This window comes from Camelina sativa, chromosome 5 (genome assembly GCF_030686135.1).
Source record: "Camelina sativa cultivar CO46 ecotype springtype chromosome 5, ASM3068613v1".
In the NCBI taxonomy this organism is placed as follows: Eukaryota; Viridiplantae; Streptophyta; class Magnoliopsida; order Brassicales; family Brassicaceae; genus Camelina; species Camelina sativa.
The window spans coordinates 33,983,038-34,004,486 of NC_141884.1; the positions used below are offsets into that span (position 1 = coordinate 33,983,038).

General features: G+C 42.1%; 2 protein-coding genes and 1 pseudogene across 3 annotated transcripts; all 3 read right to left on the reverse strand.

The window, feature by feature from the left end:
* Positions 1–793: 793 nt before the first annotated feature.
* On the reverse strand, positions 794–2,254 carry LOC147944712 (protein SUPPRESSOR OF NPR1-1 CONSTITUTIVE 4-like). The gene is made up of 2 exons (XM_087451029.1): positions 2,211–2,254; positions 794–2,115 (listed from the first exon to the last, which is right to left on the reverse strand). Exon 2 carries the CDS (start codon positions 1,886–1,888, stop codon positions 1,016–1,018), a length of 873 nt encoding a protein of 290 aa, XP_087307155.1. The 5' UTR covers positions 1,889–2,115; positions 2,211–2,254; the 3' UTR covers positions 794–1,015.
* LOC104787702 (glycerophosphodiester phosphodiesterase GDPDL1-like) lies at positions 2,031–5,501 on the reverse strand (annotated as a pseudogene). Its single transcript, XR_015557690.1, has 8 exons — positions 5,265–5,501; positions 4,792–5,085; positions 4,077–4,697; positions 3,644–4,003; positions 3,198–3,343; positions 2,610–3,096; positions 2,325–2,534; positions 2,031–2,237 (listed from the first exon to the last, which is right to left on the reverse strand). The product of XR_015557690.1 is annotated as a glycerophosphodiester phosphodiesterase GDPDL1-like (transcript).
* A 9,924-nt stretch (positions 5,502–15,425) lies between these two features.
* On the reverse strand, positions 15,426–21,444 carry LOC147944713 (uncharacterized). The gene is made up of 6 exons (XM_087512695.1): positions 20,115–21,444; positions 18,451–20,081; positions 17,917–17,966; positions 17,280–17,816; positions 16,901–16,955; positions 15,426–15,857 (listed from the first exon to the last, which is right to left on the reverse strand). The coding sequence occupies exons 1-6, from the start codon at positions 21,442–21,444 to the stop codon at positions 15,426–15,428; spliced, it is 4,035 nt and encodes a 1,344-aa protein (XP_087368821.1).
* Positions 21,445–21,449: the final 5 nt, after the last annotated feature.

Here is a 21,449-nt window from a genome sequence, read left to right on the forward strand (position 1 = left end):
AAGTCAATATAACTAACTTTATTAGCTCTTCACCGCTTCAAACTTTCAATTTCAAGTATACATGCATCAAACTAAATCAAGTTTTCTAAAAATAGATGTTTGAGCAAGCATTTAGGTTTAGCAATTCTGAGGAACATTGTTTATATATAAATGTAACAACGATTTGTTATGTACTTTCGTGCCAAATTATCCACTGTAACAATAGTATGATGTGAGCGGTGAAACCAAAGATAAAGAAAAATAAGAGAAATTCTCCTTAGTTGCTATGTATCTCTCTTATAAGGTATGAAGAAAATGTTTGTTGGTTGGAAAGACACCATCTTTACTAGATATGAGCATTATGTACTGAAGACACTTCTCGCTTGCATGCACCATTCATGTATAAAATTTATCACCAAAACAAGTGCTTCCACCCCGTGGCGGACCTGCATGCATGAAAGGGGGGTCAGCTGACCTCCTCAAATTTTAAATTTTCCCTCATTGTTATGAGCACAATATATTTAATCCATAAAAAAATATTTACTTGTGATTAACCTAGATAAAATAAAATCATGGCTCCGCTATTACTTCCATCTCTATGTGTACGGAAGTCATGCTTCATCGGGGGTTGGTAGCTCTCATAATTGGTAACGCGTCGTTTGAGTGTATACAATATCATCCTATTCCAAAAAAGTTGTAAGTAGTAGTTTATTTTGATGGTCTTTTTTAAAAAAGTCTAGTCTGATGATAGCTTGGGTTACTAGTAGATGAAACTCGAAATCTTGTTCTCATGTTTTGGTGTAATGTCTCAAACTTTCAACGCAATAGATATATGTATTACCTAGCTTAACATAGTTAATAACTCGACTGATCAGTTTTGTTTTTTTTTTTCAAGCCGAGTGAAATTAAACTAGTAAAACAAACGCTAATTAACTAGCTTTACATAGTAAGGATATCTAGTTTAACATAGTACGGATAATATATGACATTTCCAAATATTTTCGTACTTTGATAGGTTACATGGAGACTTCTTGGATCATCCTTCTCTGTAAACAGAGATATCCTCTGAAAAAGTTGAAGATTCTTGTAGAGGCAGTGTGGGAATTTGAAAAACAGGCCTAGGAGGGATTTCTAGAGCATCCAAACTTCCTTCCATCATCTCTACAACTCTATTCATCGGTGGACGATCTGTTGGGGAAGGCTGAATACACCACAAACCCACCAATGTCATCTTCTTTGCTACCTCTTCTTCTTCGTTAGTGATTCCAATCTCAATATGCCTTTTGGACTTGCCTAACTCCAGATCCTTATATACCCATTCAGGAAAGTAGATCGAACTTGGGTTAGAAGCAGCGGGAACTTGATTAAAATTTTCTTTGTTCCTTGCACCGATCATATCGAGAACCAACATTCCATAGCTATAGACATCTGATTTGTGCGACACATTCCCATAAACTCTGGAGATCATCTCTGGTGCAATGTACCCTACGGTACCTCTTGTATCCAGCAATGACAAGATGCTCTCTTTTTTCTCACATAGCTTAGCAAGGCCAAAGTCTGAAACCTTGGGGCAAAAATTGTCATCTAAGAGCACATTTTGTGGTTTAATGTCAAAATGTACAATCCTTGTTTTGCAGCTATGGTGCAAATACTCTAGACCATGAGCAACTCCTAGAGCAATTTTATATAGTGTCGTCCAATCCATATTATTCGAGGACTTGCCTGAGATGAACTTGTCAAGTGACCCATTTTCCAAAAACTCGTATATAATTGCTCTTTTAGAACCTTCAGCGCAGAAACCAAGCAAGGAGACAATGTTGAGATGAGAAGTTCTGCTCATGCTAGCAACTTCATTGATGAAGTCTTCACCATTGCCCTTTGAGTCTTTCAAGACCTTCACCGCAACCATACGGCCGTCACTAAGTGTTCCACGATAAACTATTCCAAATCCGGCTGTTCCAACCACTTCAGCAAATGACTTTGTAATTCTTTTCACTTGCGCATAAGTGTAGTGTTTGAGTGGAATAAGAGCTTTAAAGTTCGGTTGTCTTGGTCGTGTTTTCCTCTTCCGAAGATAACATTGAAACAATATTAACAATACCAAGAACAAAACAACTCCAGCTACTGTACCGGCAACTAGAAAACAGAAAAATGGTTAAGTACGTTATGTACTCTTTTTTTAATCTTAGAAACGGAAACATTTTGAAAATTCTCTCGCCATGAAAACTCACCTATGCGAATTGTTTTGACCAAAGTCCCTGTACAACAATTGAAAAGGTTGAATATGTCAGAACAAAAAGAATCTCATCTCGAATTAGAAAAAGGAAAAAAAGTAAAGAACAAACTCTGAGGTTGTGCAATAGTTGATGGTACTCCATACGCTTTTGGAATAACCGGTGGTAGTGGTGACTCAGTGACATCACCATCTGTGAAAACTGGACTTGGAGCTTGGGCTGGAGGTAAGGAATTAGAACGACTCACAAGTTTTAAGACGCCACCAGGTTCAAAAGGGGACATGTAAGGTGGAATATCTTGTCTCCTCAAACATCGATTCTCTGCAGGGGATAAATAAGTGTAGGCTTTGGTATTAATACTTTTGTGTCTTATCTTGCAAATTTTGGATCACTTACTTTTGTATCTTGCAGCTGTTTAAGGGAACTCGGTGATGGTTCCATTGATACCGGCTCCAGAGATATATGAGTTTATCTCAACAGTGGCATCAGTGAAGAAGTCAAATGGTTGAGAGACAAACTCATTCTGAAACAGTTCTACATAAACCGGGAGCTGAGACTTCTGCAGTTTCTCCACAACATTTGTTTGCCCCGACAGGAAATTATCAGCAATAGGAAAGACTGATGCTTTGTTGATCACAACAGCGTTAGCGAATTTCTTTATGACTTCGATGGCAGAGTCACGGATATCACTAATGGTCTCTTCGATTTTGTAGACAGTTGTGTACTTGCTCTCGCTTTTGAAGTCGACTAGAACCGAGCTGTTCGTAGACTGAATCATGACCTTAATTGTTGTATTTCCATCATTGTAACCAGCTTTTGTGAGGGTACCGAGAACCGCTTTAACCACGTCGAGCCCTTGCTTCTCTCTCAAGTATGCCGCATTCTGAGGGACACACAAAAAAAAACACATAGTTACAGGCCATATAGAAGATATTACGGTCCCATTGATATAATCTCAAGACTAAGAGGTACACGAGAACCCACCTCTACTCTGATCAAAACACCGGAGATAGAAGTGGATTTTTTTGCTAATTCTAGGAACTCAGAAAGCGAAATAAGCTTCCCTGAATTTTTCTCATTCGGATTCCTAAACATATTGTAAAAACTCTGGTAAGGGTTTGAAATAGCAGCTGCACAAAAACATGGGAGAATAGTTATTGCAACTCTCAATCTAAAGAATGTGAAATTGTTAAGAAAACAGATACGTTTGCATCTTATATGTAAGTAAGAGTGGAAACAGAAGATCGCACTAAAAGTTGTTAAGTTTATGTTCTAAAACTTTTATCTCCTAAGGCTCAAAGCTAGTTGTTGTACTAGAATAGAAAAAAAATTATTTTCTTTTGAATCTAATTTAACATTTTATTCAAAAAAAAAAAAAAAAATAGAAACAGAAGATCTCTTACGATAAATAGAGTGAGCAGAACACTTACGAGTCAAGTTTTGGATCTCAGGCCATGTGAGACTAAAAGTGTATATTCCAGGAACTGAGCTAATCTCAGGAACAGTAGTTAAACGGTTGCTAAACTGACTTTGGGCAATCAGTGTGCTGTCCTTGAGATCTGCCGTACTTAAGCAAAAGGATTTACCGTCGCTGGACATTTGGACAGAGCAATCGATAACATCGGCACCATCTTTTATTGCCTTCACATATGCCAAGTTTGTACATCTAGGATAATCCCCACTCGCACCATCTTTTGATATAACAAGAAACTCCACTGAGGCATGAACCGGATTAGTCCTCTGGTTGATCAGAGGTTTTGTAGGGTTTCTGCCAATGTAGGAGAAGCAGTCTGTGGAAAACATTGAAAAAATAAAAATGTTGATTTTGACTAGTTCCAGTAATGCAGAAGAAATTATGCTTACCAATGGATGCAGATGCAGTTAAGGGAAAATCAGAGAGCACACCATCGACAGAAAAATCGCCATTGTCCACAAAAGATAGATACTCAGACACTGGATCGTAACTATAGTTATAAGCAATATCAACATCATTTGCGAAACCTGACACATATACTTCTAATCCTGCTTTGTGAGCATCTTGAACTAATGATGTATGAGGAATCAAGTACTGCTTGTCATCGAGTTGAAATATATATGACTTGGGAACAAGAATCCCTGAAGCATACGTCTTGACAAACGTTAGGTTACTCAAGATAAAACCGTATGTTTGGTTTGTTGTCGGCTCGAAATCTTCTTTCCCGAGAAACTGAAACACGAAACTCGGTCCATTACGCTTGAAACGGCCAGCAATTTTCTTAAAGAAATTCACTTCAGGGGAAGAGATGAAATCCATGGAAACAGTTCTTGAAGCTTATAATATAAAACTGCTCATGCTTAAATTATGTTGCTTGTAGAACGCATCGTGCTGAACATTTAACCAAAAACCTCCTTCTGGCTTCATCTGCTCAGTTACACTTTGAATCGTGGAAATCGGATATAAATTTCCATCGAATTTATCTGATCTCGAAAATATTCCTCGGGACACTGAAGTAAAAAGTAACGTGTAAGAAATGACAAGAAACACCAAACTTTTTTTGTAACACTCTACAAAAGCACCAACTGAGTCAAAAACACTTACAGGTTACATTCTGGAGATCTCTCAAGGTGGAATCAATGGTGAACCAACCCTGAGTAGTGACTCCATTAACCGGGTAAGATTTTTGACCATTTGGGTAAACATCTTCAATATTTGAAGCATTGAACAAATTTAAATCAGGGAAGCAAATCCCAACTCCATCTTTGGTTAACTGAACATCACACCATAAAACAACATCGGCTACACTTGTCTGAATTGCAAGATTGTAGGCATCAAGACTCGAATCTGGTAACAATCCAGAAAACCCACCACGAGCAATCACAAGTGGAGCTTCGCCTTGTGTAATTAATAAAGAAATAAGAAGTGATCCGAAAAGTTACTTTAGTACGAAAAAGTATATATGCTACCACAATCAAAGTAGTTATTGGAACTACTTAAGTTCTCTTGTTTCAACATAATTTATTGAAAACCATGCGGAAAAGAAAGAAAGAGAGAAAAGTGAGAGCAACTCTCACCACTGAGTGTCTGCCATCGACTTCTTGATCTTTGAGCATCGATTTGAGGAGCGAACAGCTGAATCAGAACTACACCACATAACAAAAGCGTGGAAAATCGTAACAGTAGCATTTTTGGATAACCTAGCCGGTAACCAGAACTACACCACATAATAATATGGTGTAAGAGGAGCTCTTAATCAGTTGGCCTCATTAGTTGACTCATAATGAACAAATAAATCGGTAGACTCAAGACATAAGAGCTGATAAAATGGCTTTATTAGTTTATTTGTAGTGGACTTACAAAAAAAAAGTTTACTTATGTGGACCAACCGGAGCTCTTTTAAAAATCAACTACATATTAACCCGCGGAAAATCGCGGGCTAAAGTTTTTCTAAATAAAATTTAGTAACAATTTATTTGACATTATGTTATTATTCATTTTTAAAATCTAAGCTGTTAATTGAAATTAATATAAACTTTTCAATTAAATTTTTGATAAAAATTTTAATCTGTGCTGGTAAAAAATGTTGATAAAATATGTAATTGTAAATTTTCTTAGAATAGATTTTTAAAATCTTAGCTGTTAATTTTTTAATAATATTTTTTTCTTATTAATTACGAATTAGTTTAGGTTTGAATAGATTTTGTTTATTTTGTAGATTTGATTTAATTTGATCTGTCATCAATGGTTTTTTTTGTTTATTAATAATTAACAAAGATTATTAATTTAAGAAAAGAAAAAAAAATTAAGTTTTTCTAATGGCAAGTGCATGTAATTTTTACATATTTTAAAGTTAGTTTCATATTTGTAATTCTCAATAAATATAGTAGGATGGCTAGTGGATAGAGACACTTTCAAATATAAAATTTAATAATTATAATTTAATTTATTAATTATTTTAATTTAAAATAAAAAACTTCTTCAAATAGTGTTTTCTTTCTTTTCTTTCTCTGTAAACAACAAATTAGGCTGCTGCCAAAGCCTAGGTCGACTTCCCTTCCTTATATACGTTGGTTTAATCTTAACTTAAACCAAACCGCATCAAATCGTTGATTAAAACAAACTGAACAATCTCAAAATTAAATTGTTGATACACCTACTGTGTCGATCAACACACCTCCTTAAACCGACCAAATCGGTTCGCAGATGTTACAGGTGCTCTAGATCGGGAGGATGTCCTGGCGGGCTTGATGGCTCAGTTGTTGGCACGGCTTCCAGCTGTGGTGCCGCCAGTGGTTGGCGTACCGGCTCCTGCGGTGCCGCCAATGGTTGGTGGGCAAGTTCCGATGGTGCCACCAGTGGTTGGTGGGCAGGGTCCAGCGGTGCAGGCTGTAGTTGGGTTGCGAGCAGGCCTGCAGCCGGGAGCCGAGGTGGTTGATTCTCATTATGTTCAGATGCTTGTGTAGCTACGGCATGTTGGTATGGGGTACTTCCCTGGGATTATGGACCCGAGTGTGGTGGATAAGTTGAGGGAGCGGATGGAGGACATCTTCCAGTCGCTTTGGTGTCTAGACCAATATCAGGTGGACTTAGCAGTAAACTTCCTGTCATGCCCCCGAACCGTCCCACCGGCTGGACAAACCGCGGACCGGCCCAGAGGTCATCACAGAGGAGGTCTGCCCGCGATCCGGCTGAGGTTCCACTAACAAAATAGGTTCTCCAGCCAGTTCACCGGCATCCGCCTACCCGCTACGTACGCACCTCAGGCTTTGCAACCCACAGTACGCACGAGGCGTTGTGCTGGTCCGGACTAGACCGTACCAATTCCACTTGTCCGAATATATATATATGAAAATATCATGATTTATTACTTAAGTAAGATTGTTTACAAATCAACAAAAATACTTAAGCAAAAACAGTAGGATCAAATCAGATAAAACAACATGCAGGAAAAGCATAGGGTTTGCAACACAGCACGAAAACACCCTATCCGGTTCCTTAAGTCCAACTCTACCCACTTACTTTCCCTGCAAGAAAAACAATTGTGGAGAAGGGTGAGTAATCTAAGATTACTCAGTGAGTTGGACAACCTCTAACATGCTATTACCTCTAACATGCTATCTTATCTCATCCAACTACCCCTAAATAATCACACAATCAAAGCACGCAATGCAGAAGCGTAAACAAGCAAGCAAACAAGCAAACAAACAAGCAAACAAACAATCACACACAATCAAGTCTAGGAACAATCAAGACACAACTTGTCTAGACCTTGACTCTAACTTGGCCTACACGCCACGTCACCCGCAATCTCTGCCAGGTTGGATCATGCTAGCGGTGCGTCAAGATAACTTGACCACCCTAGACTTCACCTAGTCTGGCCTTCTCGCCAAGACTTGCACATCACACAACTACTCAACCTAGGGAACACATTCACCCTAGGGAACACTCCACAATCCTAGGGCCCTTCGATCCTCTGTTCCGTCCCAAACACCCACTCCGCGTTGATACCACAAAGGAAACCAACCGGACACACCCATTTCTTCCCCGTTGTTACCCCATGTAAACAACCGGGTATTCAAGGCCGCATCGTCATGCAGCGGTTCGGGCTAGTAGCTAGCTAGGCACCAAAATGTCCTACCCTCTGGATTAGCTCACCGGACTTTCACGCAACTTATTGGGAACAGAGATCGACTACTAGCTAAGAACCGAGACGTTTAACTTGAGGACTAGCTAGGACAAGTACTTAACTCTAAGTCTAACGACCCCAAAGAATTAAGCACACAAATCACACACAATCAAGCAAGAAAACAAGCAAAACAAGCAAGCAATCAAGCAAGAATAACACATCACACATAATCACTTAAGCAGCAAGAAAACAATCATGCAACTTAAGAAAACATAAACATGCATGCAACCCTATTCATGCATCCTACCCAAATATTTATCCCCCCATGGATAATATTCTTACCAAATAAATTTTGGTTTAATTTTCATACTTTAATTTATGCATGCAAGCATTTTCTCCTCATTTCACACATTCATGCAGCTCTTTCCTCCCTGGAGATTTTTGGACACACATGCGGCTCTTTCCACCCTTGGAAATTCTCGCATGGTCTCACCAAAAATAACCCAACATGTAGACTAATCTTTAAATCAAATTCATGAGGTATTTCTCTAGATTTTGGGGCCCTCATGCGACTCTTTCCACACTTGGAGATTCTCGCATGGCCTCTCCAAAAATCAACCCTCTCATGAATCGATTTTTCACCAAGTCTACAAGGTTCAAACCTCCTCAAAAATTCATGCAAAATTAATCAAGTAATTTTTCTTAACATGCATGGCTCCCCATGACCCATACTAAGTAAGATAAAGTTTTACTAATTTTTCCATCGATCCCTATGACCGAGAAAAATTCTAAATCGAACATGCAAGGCATTTCACACTTGCAGTTGATTCTTAAAAATATTTTCAACCATCAAAAATCTCCATAAACTAGCATGCAAGGCGTTTCACACTTGCAACCATTTTTAAAAAATGCAATTCTTCCCCAAGAATGCATAAAAACCCCAAAAATCTCTCTTGACTACATGTAATCATCTAAATCTACATGCAACAAGGAAACCATGCATCACTCAAAGGTCAATGCAAGAGCTAATGCACCTCCCACAAGCAAGATCCACTACTTGCTTAAAACCAAACCACATCCACAACTCACAACAAATCCACAACCACAACTCACCTTAGTTTTGTAGATCTTGGACGATTGGACTTCACCACACCACGCCGATCTGACAACACCTCCCCTTGACCTTTAGCTTCTTCCTCTGGCGAGATCTCCTCTTCTCCTTCTCTCTTGCTTGAAATCTCTTGGTTTTCTTCTTCAAGAGTTTGAGAGAAACTTTTGGGCAGATGTTTGGTGTTTTTAGAGAGGTTTGGTCGCAAATGAAGAGCTAAAGGGGCTATTTATAAGCTCTTTGGTTGACTCCTTGGCTGGGCATGTGGCAAAAATCGTGTGACAAGTGTCACATTTTTTGCATGTAAAACACTCTCATTGTAATGACCAGTATCAAGGGATACGTACCGGACGGAAGAACGTGTCCAAAAGGACCAGAGAGGACTGGGGAAGAAGAGGAAAGAAAAAAATTGGGCAAACGACTGAGTAACTTGAGGAGAACGTTACCCAGACGCGGGATGAGTAATAGCCGAAGAATGTCTGTGAGCCACGAAACCAAGAAAGGAAAAGTCGAGAAGACGGACTACAGACGGAAAGACCGTATGTCACGGACGAGAGGTTCGGAGATGGACAAGTGAATTCGATTCCACAGAAGAGAGGTCCAAAGACGGACGAGAGGTCCAAAGACGGACAAGTGAATTCGATTCCACGGACAAGAGGTCCGGAGACGGACGAGAGAATTCTATGTCTCGGACAAGGGGTCCGGAGAGAGTCGAGAGTATCAAAGGCCATGGACGGAAGGATCCGGACGCGGACGAGGACATAAAGCCATGGACATGTGAGCTTTGAACTGTGGTCAAGCGCGGGAGCTTGGGACGCAAGAGAGACGCGGGAAGGTTGGAGGAAGTGGAAAAGTCTCTCATAAGCCGTAAGATGCCACGTGTTCGGCAGATTAAGCTCTCTCGCCAGCACTTCTGATGCACGCGCGTGTGAGTGAGAGTGAGAGTGAATTACATGCAAATTTTCTGCCACTTGTCAAAAGGAAATTGTCACCTACCCAGCCAAGGAGTCGAGAGAATGAGCCTATAAATAGCTCTCATTTCTCTCATTTTCGACATAGAACTCTCTTAAATACCAAACCCTTGCCAAAATATTTCTCTCAAAATTCTTAAGAGAAACCAAGAGATTTCCAAGCAAGGAAGAAGGAGGAAGCTCGTCGGAGCTAGGAAGTGGAAAAAGAGGCGAAGTGCTGTCGGATCAGCGGTGTGGTGGTGTTTGACTCAATCAAACCTCTGCCAAAATCACTGAGAGTTGCGGTTGGACTTTGTTTGTGAGTTGCAGTTGGACTTTGTTTGTGAGTCGCGGTTGGACTTGTTTGTGAATTGCGGTTTGATTTTGTTTGTGAGTTTGAGGATGCATGAGGGTGGTAGCTCATGTATCTCTCTTTGTTTGGGTGTTGCATGTTTTTCTTGTTAGATCTACATGTCAATAAACAAAAATCTAAAGGTTAGACTATCATGCATTCATTCATTGTTGCATGTAGTCTTGAATGGGTTTAAATGGTCATGCATGCATAAAGAGAAGGGTGTTTTGGTTGCTTGCAAGATCAGATCCAAAATGGCTGATTATGCATGCATCCTACTATGAATTTTTCAACCGGTTGGGGGAAAAAAATGAAATGGTGTGACGATGATACTAAGATTTTTTTGTCTCCTAGTAGGTCTCAATTAACCTTATGCGTTGTAATACTTAAGGTGTCAATCCAAATGGGATGATGCTAGTCACTCAAGATGCAATCAAGCAATCACAAGTTAAGCCAATTCAAGAGAGAGTTTTTCTAACAATCCTAGAATGGTCAAAATACAAAATGAAATGAATTACAGAAACAGAAACGAAAATGTATGACAAGAAGCAAGCAAGAATGAGAGAAACTGAGAACGATTCTAAGCATGAACAAACGAAACAGTTCCGGGAATGTAATAAAAATCAGAAAGAAAGAAGTCCTAAGGATGGGAGTAATTGATGTCGGTGGAGTATCCTAGTCTATAGCGTGTTTAACATGTCACAAGCAAACCATCCCTAAATAATGAGCATCACTTCTTAGCTAATCCAATCTCTTGACAAAAGCTACTCAAACTCAACCACTTCCAAACCTAGCTCTCGCTAGAGAAACATGATCAAGCATGGCATGAAAAACAAGTTCATTCACGTCAACAAACATCCTAGACAACTAATCTCTTAGGCTAGGAACGTAAGTCTCTGGCACTAGTTGGTCAGACATTTCATCGAACACCTTTTGGGTGCGGAGATGTCTAAAACCTAGTTCCAATTGATCAGAGAGAAACTAGTATTTCTAATTCTAGTCCAGAAGGGAGTCATACAATCAAAGCTTAAACACTCTACATCCTAAGATCCTCCACCTAATCTATCCCATCCTCAAGAACTACTACACTACTCAGATCCGAAATTCATCATCAAGCATGCAAACACATAAATCATTGAATCAAGCATCATTAGGTGGATAAAAATAAGGTGAACAACTTTGTAAAAGGAATCAAATGCAAAATCTCAATAATCTCAAAGATATTGGAAATACAAGTCTCAGAACGTTTTTTTTGGAGGCTCCGTAAACCTTAAGAACAAAACGAGATAAAAACTAAGATATCCAAAACAAGACTTAACAAAATGTATTTATAGTAAAAAACATGTAAATCCCTAAAACTTAAAACGACAAGGTGAAGCGTCGGTTTGGGAATCTCCTGAAGCGCATAAGACGGAACGTCTTCCTGACATGTGCGGTCGAGTCGTGTGTCGTCTCTCCCTAGAGTGAGGTCGAGTGGAATGAGTAGGAGTGGCTCCAGTGGTGTGAGTGAAAATGGCTCGAGCATGGTCTATGAAAGTGGCTCGAGCTGGGTGTATACGTATCCACTAAATTGATGATAACTCTTGAACCACACCTCCGATTGGCTTGAAATAAACGGCATTGGAAAGATGACTCAATTCTCTACAACTTTCACGAAGACGTCAAAAGCTGAATCCCTAGACCGGTGGCTCGAGTGATGGCTCGATTGTGGAAGCGAGGAGTAGCCCGATTGTAGAACTGAGGAGGGCTCGACTGTAGAAGTGAGGAGCATGGCTCGGTTGTAGAAGTGAGGAGCGCTCGATTGTGTGCGCTTCCAACGTCTCCTAAACACCTGAAAAACTCCGAAATGCGCAATGTATGCAAGAATGATGCAGAAACTTCCTAAACATGCAAAATGTACGAAAGAGGTTCTAAAATGATGCAAAACAACTAGTTTTCCTAGCTAAAGGCATGACAAATACAGGCTAAGGAGATGCAAAATACAGACATATCAACTCCCCCAAACTTATTCTTTGCTTGCCCTCAAGCAAACTATCAAGAACAGAGTATGGAAGAGAGGTGTGAAGATGGGGTCTCAGAACCTAAAACATGCTGAATAGAGTAGTTAGAATCAAGGTCCTTGTTTTTAGTTCTATGATGCATGGTGAAGGAACTTTATTTCAAATCTACACATGCTATCCTATCAATCATCCCCTTTAACATTCATTAACAGAGAACCGTGAATCAAGCTAAACAATGTCATTGAACTCATTTGGCTAGGGTAAAGGTTTGAGACATAGATGGTCTCCTCATCACGTGGTTTTATCAATACAGAACAAGGTTCTCTCACGAAAAGGAGTTGAGCTTAAGAGAAGGCTAAAGGTTGAAACCAACTGATACATACAAGAGCAGCGCCCTGTCTACCCAAAGAACACTCCAAACCGAAGTTGGTCCTATCTCTACCCTTCATCAGAAACTTCATCTCAAACTTTTTACACTTAGTCTTAGGAAGAGTTCACTTCTTTTCATTCTAGCGGATTGGGAGATCTTTATTATCACTATGGTTCGTTTTCTTTCCTTCTAGGGACTCTAGACATCTTAAGTATTTTTTTTATTTTTTTTCTTTTCTTTTCTTTGTCTAATCTTTTTATTTTATGCCCAGAACCAATAACTCTTTTTACTTTGCTCACCCCAAATCCTTTACTAGACTTGTAAACTATGTAAACACATCCCCCTCCTAAAGACTTTCCACTTCTTTACTTTTCTGCACAAATCCATACCCAATACCCAAAATTCGAGTTCTCACCTAGTCCTACTAGTCCGGATAACGCGAACTAGAACTACACAGGATCCTACTCTTGTCGGTTAGAACCTAACACTTTCTAACAAGCTCAACTCGGAAAAGGCCTGACACTCAAGAAAACAATTGGCTTGAAAGAACGGTTGGTTAAGGGTGCGGGGAACTGTTCCAAAGATGGGAATCAGCTACTTGGATTGACAAGGGTGGTAAAAATGTGAAAGACAATCCAAGTATGTGTATGGTATCCATGAGTTCAACTTCAATGCATCACATGATAATTGCAAGTCAAGATTAGGTTCAAGTAGATAGGGAATGATATCAATTCAAAACATGCTTCAATTTTACATTTTCAAGTTCAATCAATAAGCATCAAAGAACTAATAACAAGGGCCTTGATCCTATCCTATTGAATCCAGCATGCTAACAAGGTTACAATCATCATCAACCCCTATGCTAAATGCAACAACCCTACATGCACAACACTAGACTCAATCCTAAAATGCGAATGCAAACTACATGAACACTCTGTTTTTGTGGAGATTTTCGATTTTTTTCTGTTTTTTTTTTTTTTGTTTTTTTTTTTTATGCAATAGATATGATGCAAACTCAAATATGATATGGTGTAAAAATTAAAATAAGAATCACAGAACACAACATCAGATACATCATCTCAAACCCTCCCCCAAACTTAAATTACACAGTCTCCTGTGTAAGAAAAATTTGCAGGAGGATTTAAGAATCACAACAGAAACAATGCAGGAATGAAATGGTATGTACAAATGGAGGGTCGGAGTACCTCAGTAGTAGAAGAAGGAGTCTGAGCTCGCCCAAGGAGTTGGTGTGTGAAAATGACTCTGCCCTTCGCCTTGTGCAGGATCCGCGGGTGTGACGTCAGCCGGTTGGTCGACTTGCTGCTCAACAGCTTGCGTGTTCTGATATATGTTCGGCTGCTCGTCACACTGCATGTCGTCGACCCTGGACTCACCATGGTCCGAGACTAATACTACCACATCCGTAGGCTGATAATCGTCTTGCTGCTCAACTTGTTGCTCAACCTCTTGCTCAGCTTGAGCTGCAGAACGACGCGCTGATCGACGACTTGAGGAGGCTCTTGAACCACGCGAACCGTGTCCTTTTCTCTCCCTAGATTCATGTGACGAGTGGCGTGAAGGGACGGGAGAAGGTTGGCGCTGCCGTGGCACATATGAGGATTGACGTGCTGGAGATGGAATCGGAGTAGGTGTTCGCTCTAGGTTCGCGGAAGGGCGTCCTGGCATTGGTCTGGTATCCTCGGGGATAGACCTAGGGACCGCGGTTGTGGAAGTGGAACAGCTAAACTTACGCATGAAGTTCATGACAGTCTTGGTGAAACGGCTCACCGTTTTGTCTCTGGCTTTCCCCCATTGTTGAAGCAGGTTGAGTCTGTGATGAGCTGCTCTGACCCCCTTTGACATTCTCGGATCCGAGTACTCCTCGAAGTGGAACTGCTCTGGGTGGTACTCCTCTGGGCGATATTCCGCTGTGTCCTCTTCCATTGGCTCGGCGCACGTTTCCCCTTCAGCGTCAGAATTGTATAAGAGATCCGTGGGAGGGATGAACTCGATATGCTCTCCCCCTAAGATTGAAGTCAACTCGACGCAAGGGAGGAGTAATCTCGAGGGACCGACCGCAGGATGCACAAACTTGTAGATCAACCGTCCCTGTCTCAGACCCCGCTCCAGAGTGCGCAACTGTCGCAGGTTGTTGATGTCAATCCAACGTGGTGGGTGCGGCTCAGAGTTTAGGGGAACACCAGCAGCCTCAAGGAAGCAAGTCACTACGCCTCCCATGCACATCACTCCAGGAGTGCTGTTGTTGCTGACTCGCGATACCCAATTCTTGTATGTCATCATGTAGTTGATAAGGTAGAGGGAGACGGAAGTGTTGGATATGTCACCTTGCAGCGCGGTGCAATCCATGGCAGTGAATGAGAGTCCCTTAATCGCCAGATCGATCATCTCAAGCTCGCCATTTGTCATGTACCCCTTAATCTCTTTGGCATAAAATGCATTGGTGACCGCCTTTTGGAAGTAGCGCAACACTGGGCTTCGCACGTTCAGCGCTTTTGTCTTCGATGAAGTGAATGAGGGCGTGCCCCCAATCGTTGCCCAGAGTGCGGACATCTCATCCCGATCAAACTGCGGTGTAGTCCCCGTTCCGCTTGGAAATCCAAACCTCTCTTCAACGGTTCTGAAGGTGAGATTGTAGAACTGGCCGTGAACGCGAAATGTAATATAGCCCAGACCTCCATCAGACATCATTCCCAGCTCATCCGCATACAGGTGCGTCTCCAGAGTACAAAGGAACTGAATTGTCTCCTCCCTATATCCGTTTTTGGGTGTGTTCATGATTCTCTCCAGATGGCACCGCCTAAACAGATATTAAACATCCTCCAAAATCCCGAGTTGCTGCATAGTCTCGACATGGGGATATCTTGTTCCAGCGAACTCCACCTGCTGGAACAACTCATAGTATTCCTTGGGAGTTAGTTTCGTCTCAGCGCTCCTCCGTTTTACAGATTTCCTGGGAGCTTGTTCGGAGCGCAACTTAGGTTCCTCCTGTTCGTAATCACTTCCCTCCTCTCTTGAGTTTGAAGCTTGCGCCGGTCTCTTCCCGCGACTCTTGCTTTTAGTAAACGGATTTGCTGGTCTGCTTGACCCCGCTGCTTGGCCTGAACCCCCAACAACCTCGTCAACCATGTTCTTCATTTCCATGAAACGCCTCGCCATGGATTCGGGGGATGAACGTTCTCCAGCAACACAACCGTATGCTTCTCTCATCTCGTGTATAAGCTCTGTACTTTTTCTGTTTCTCTGAAACATGTAAACTCAAAATTAAGCGTTAATAGGTTAGTGAGCCAATAACAAAACTAATTACCGAGTTGAAAATGAAGAGTGCTAAGAGAGAGATAACCGATCGATTCGTGCGCGGGTCGTGGCTCGATTGAGAGCTTGAGGGACTGCTCGAATCGTGCGTGGAGGAGAGAATCGAGCGTGGCTCGATTGAAGACGTTCGACCGTGGCTCGATTGATGGTATGAGGACGGCTCGATTGATATGTGCGAACGGTTCAGGCGTGTCGATGTGCGGTAGCTCGAGCAAGGGTCTGCAGCGAGAACGACGGGTTGAGCAGGATTCCAAGAGCGTTGTGCGGTGGTTGCTCGAGCGGAGTTGAACGGTGGATGGCGGACGCGGCTCGATTGACGCTCCCTGGACACAGCTCGATTGTGATGTGCAGCTTTGCCGGAGCAGGTGAAGACAACGGCTCGATTGGTGCTTCTCGGACACGGCTCGATTGACGGTATGTGGATGTGACGCGATGCTTCACGGAATGGGGAATCGACAGTGTTGTTGAAGCTGGTCTCAGATGGAACAATGGCTTCGAGTCGGTGATGAACAAGAGGAATGAGGATGTTCGTCGAATCGAGTCAATCTTGATAACGTCAGGCGAGTGGGGCTGAAAGGCGAGAGCTCTAGCAGCGTGGAAGCTGGTGTGGTTGAGTGTGATGTGCAGCGACGGCGAGGGGAGAAATTTGGGAGGAGGGGTTGCAGGAAAAAGATATGATAATGGTGAAGGTGAAGGTGAGCGTAAGTGAAGAAGAGAAAGGAGAGTTAATTTAAAGAGGAGGAAAGTTGTAAGAGTGAGGAGAGGTGGTGGGTGATGGGACAGAAAGTTTGGGTGTTTGGTGTGAGGGAACAAGAGAGGGGGGAGTGAGGTGATGGGAGATAATAGAGGTTCACGTGGGAGGGGAAGCCAACAAAGTAGGTCGATATATATTTTTTTTTTATTTTTTTTTTATTTTTTTTTTATTTTTTTTTTTATTTTTTATTTTTTGAATCACTCCCTCTCCTTTTCACTCTGCTTTTCTCTGTATCCTCTATCTTTGTTGCACCCACTCCCTTCTGTAGATTCCTGAACACAGAAAACCAAAAACAAAAATTAAAAACACAAGGATCCTAAAAATATTTACAGTAATACCTTTGGGACTTCCTCCCAAATGAGCTTGTTTAAAGTCCCTAGCTTGACTTTTCAGCTTTTTATGCTTTTTGGGGTTCATGGAGGAGCACAGAAAACCCCTCTGGTCGGACCTGATCAGCTAAATATTTCTTGACTCTCTGACCATTTACAGTGAATTCAGTACCATCCTTGTTCAGAAGAGTGATGGCTCCGAATGGCAGAACTTCCTTGATGTCAAACGGTCCAGACCACCTAGACTTAAGCTTTCCAGGAAATAACTTAAGTTTGGAGTTGAAAAGCAAAATTTGATCCCCAGCCTTGAGATCCTTGACAATAATCTTCTTGTCATGAAAATTCTTTGTCCTTTCCTTGTAAATCTTAGAGCTCTCATAAGCATCAAGTCGTATTTCTTCCAGCTCATGGATGTGTAGAGTTCTCTTAGCTTGAGCTGTGTCAATGTCCAAGTTCAACAACTTAATAGCCCAAAGCGCCTTGTACTCAACTTCTACAGGGAGATGACATGCTTTACCATAAACCAGCTGAAATGGTGTTCTGCCTATTGGCGTCTTGAATGCTGTTCTGTACGCCCAGAGAGTCTCGTCCAGCTTCACAGACCAATCTTTCTTTGAAAACCCAACGATCCTTGACAAGATACCTTTAATCTGCTTATTCGAGACTTCTACCTGTCCGCTGGTCTGAGGGTGGTATGCAGTAGACACCTTGTGCTTGACCCCGTATTTTCGCAGCATACTCTCAAACACTATGTTGACAAAATGAGTACCACCATCGCTGATCACTGCTCTGGGTATCCCGTACCTTGGAAAGATTATACTTTTGAACAGCTTAGAACTACCTTGTGATCATTGGTAGGACTGGCAATGGCTTCAACCCATTTGGAAACGTAATCAACTGCTACCAGAATGTAGACGTTACCATTAGATGGAGGGTTGAAAGGTCCCATGAAGTCTATACCCCAAACATCAAATATTTCTACTTCCAGGATCGGATTCTGGGGCATCTCATTCCTTCTTGTGATGTTGCCCATCCTCTGACAAGCGTCACACTTGGTGATGAAGTTGTGAGCGTCTTTGAACAAGGTTGGCCACCAGAGACCTGCTTGGAGAACCTTCTGAGCTGTCTTGAATGTGGCGAAATGACCTCCATAGACGGAACCATGACAATGCTCAAGCACTCCCTGCACTTCCCCTTCTGCTATGCACCTCCTGAACAGACCGTCAGAACCTCTCTTGTACAGATAGGGTTCATGCCAGAAGTAGTGGTTGACCTCTCTAAAAAGTTTTTTCTTCCTGTATGGATCCATGTCATCAGGAACTTCTCCACATACCTTGTAATTCACAACATCTGCATACCAGGGTGCAGTCTCAGAAGTGATCGCCATGCATCTGATTTTTAGGTTCTCAACCCCTGTGTCATGCATCCGCTCACAAACCTGGGCGACGAGAAGTTGTTCCTCAGGCATTGAGTCATCAATTGGAACAGCATCTTCAATCCTCATCCTTGACAAGTTGTCTGCAACTCCATTTTCTATTCCTTTCTTGTCTACTATCTCCATGTCAAACTCTTGGAGAAGCAGGATCCATCTCAACAGTCTCGGTTTGGTATCCTTCTTCGAGTAGATGTGTCTCAGAGCGGCATGATCGGTATACACAATGACTTTCGAACCCACAAGATAACTCCTGAATTTTTCGAATGCAAACACAACTGCTAGGAGTTCCTTCTCCGTGGTAGCATACCTTCCCTGGGTCTCGTCCAAGGTGCGACTGGCGTAGTAGATGACATGAAGCTTCTTGTCAATTCGCTGTCCCAGAACTGCTCCAACTGCGAAGTCTGAAGCATCACACATGATCTCAAAAGGATGATCCCAATTCGGAGCTTGAACTATGGGTGCCGAAACCAAGGCCTCCTTGATCTTGCTGAAAGCTTCCAAACATGCTGAATCAAATTCGAACTCAACCTCCTTGCACAGCAACCTTGTCAAAGGTCTTGCAATTTTTGAGAAGTCCTTGATGAATCTCCTATAAAACCCAGCATGTCCCAGAAAACTCCTGATGTCCTTCACTGTCTTAGGCGGTTGAAGCTGAACCATGACCTCTATCTTAGCTTTGTCAACCTCAATCCCTTTCTCAGAAATTTTGTGTCCCAGAACAATCCCTTCTTCAACCATGAAATGGCACTTCTCCCAGTTCAGCACCAGGTTCGTCTCCTCACATCGCGTCAATACCCTGCACAAATTTAACAAACAGGAGGAGAAAGTGGAACCGTATACAGAGAAGTCGTCCATAAACACTTCCACTGACTCCTCAATTAAATCCGAGAAAATTGAAGTCATGCACCTCTGAAAGGTGGCAGGAGCATTGCACAAACCAAATGGCATGCGTCTGTAGGCAAAAGTGCCATAGGGACAAGTAAAGGTTGTCTTTTCCTGATCATTTGGGTGAATAGGGATTTGGAAGAATCCACTATACCCATCAAGGAAACAATAATAGGGATGACTAGCTAGTCTTTCCAACATTTGATCAATGAAAGACAAAGGAAAATGATCTTTCCTAGATACAACATTCAACTTCCTATAATCTATACACATCCTATGTCCTGTGATGGTTCTAGTTGGGATTAACTCATTTTTGTCGTTTTTGATCACAGTTATGCCTCCCTTCTTAGGTACACAGTGCACTGGAGATACCCAAGTACTATCAGAGATAGGATAGATAACTCCAGCATCAAGCAGTTTTAGGATTTCTTTCTTTACTACTTCTTTCAGATTAGGGTTCAATCTTCTTTGGGGTTCAATACTAGCATAAGACTCATTTTCAAGATTGATCCTATGTGTGCAAAGACTAGGTGAGATTCCTTTGATATCATCTAAAGAATAACCTATGGCCTTTCTAAACTTTTTTAGCTCAGTTACTAGCAACCCCAATTCATCATCACTCAACCTAGCATTCACTATGACAGGATAAGTAGAATTGGTTCCCAGAAAAATGTACCTGAGTCCGGAATGGAGAGTTTTGAGTTCTACCTTCGGAGCTTTCAGTTCCGACCAGTCGTCAGCACGGGAGTCTGGAATGATCGCGGTCGAGTGGGAGATATCACGTTCTGAACTCTCTGTCTCAACTGCACGTACCTCCTTTGCGTCAGATAGCTGCTCGAATTCCTCTGATCCATCCGTTTCTCTGTGGGAATCTAGCATATTCTTGTAACAAGTGGTCTCCCCATGCAGGAACCCTTCTTCTCCATCCTTGGTTAGAGCAGTTTTGAGATGATCCTCCTCAGCTAGTTCCTCCAACAGCTCATCAGCCAACTTATCCATCTCTTCAATATAGAAGACTTGTCCTCCTATTGTTGGCTTCTTCAGAGTATCCTTGATATCAAACTTCATGATGAAGTCATCGCCCAGATTAAGATCAATCTTGCCATTTCTGACATCAATGATGGCTCCAGCAGTCGCTAGGAACGGTCTTCCTAAAATCAGAGGATCTTTAGGTTCTTCATCCATCTCCAGAACCACGAAGTCAGTTGGTACTTCCACGTCCCTGATCCTGACAGGTAAGTCCTCTAAGATACCATGTGGAAGTCTCACTGATCTATCTGCAAGGATGAGGGAGATGTCGCATCCCTTAAACCTTGTGAAACCCAACCTCTTAGCCACAGAGAATGGCATCAGATTCACTGAAGCGCCAAGACCACATAAGCACCTCTCAAAAGACATGGGCCCAATGGAGCAGGGAAGAGTGAATGATCCAGGATCTTTGAGCTTCTTGGGTACAACCTTCTTCTGGATGATTGCACTGCACTCAAGACTTAGTACCACCATGCCTTGAACTTCTTTTGATCCCTCCATCACTAAGTCCTTGAGGAATTTCTGGTAGTGAGGAACAAGTGCGAATGCATCTAGCAATGGCATTCTCAACTCAATCTCCTTGACTTGCTTTTCGAACAAGGCTTTGTACTTCTCAGTAAGCTGCTTCTTGAACCTCACTGGAAATGGTAGAGGAGGCTTGTACGGTGGAGGGATGAACCTCACAGGTCTGTCTTCAGGAACAGCAGGCTCCTTAACAGCTTCAGGCTCGGATTGCTTCACTGGCTCGATTGGATCTTTGACTGCCTCGACGGGGTTCTCCATCTGAGTGTCATCCTGACTAAAATCCTCTCCATCTAGTTCCGCACTGTCCTCAGTGACGTCTGGAACTCCTTGCCTGGGAGGCAATGTTTTCCCACTTCTCAGTGTAATGGCATTGGCAAATTCCTTGGGGTTCTGAACAGCTTTACCTGGGAATTGGCCAGGCTTTGGTGCAGAAGTAGAAGCCGATTGGCCCTCCATGTACCTTATCTTCGAATTCAGAGTTTCGAATTTGATGTTCAGATCATTGTAGGAACATTCCATCCTCTGACTTAGGTCAGCGAACTTCTTCGCAGTATCCATGGAAC

What these genes read in the sequence shown, in the direction of transcription:
- LOC147944712 (XM_087451029.1), bottom strand. Translation starts at nt 1,888, where the DNA reads ATGGTTGCGGTGAAGGTCTTGAAAGACTCAAAGGGCAATGGTGAAGAC.
- LOC147944713 (XM_087512695.1), bottom strand. Translation starts at nt 21,444, where the DNA reads ATGGATACTGCGAAGAAGTTCGCTGACCTAAGTCAGAGGATGGAATGT. An exon ending in AACAACTTCTCGTCGCCCAG is followed by an intron (nt 17,967 to 18,450) that starts GTTTGTGAGCGG and finishes TTTGGGGTATAG; the next exon opens with ACTTCATGGGACCTTTCAAC. An exon ending in CTTTTCAACTCCAAACTTAA is followed by an intron (nt 16,956 to 17,279) that starts GTTATTTCCTGG and finishes TTCTGTGTTCAG; the next exon opens with GAATCTACAGAAGGGAGTGG.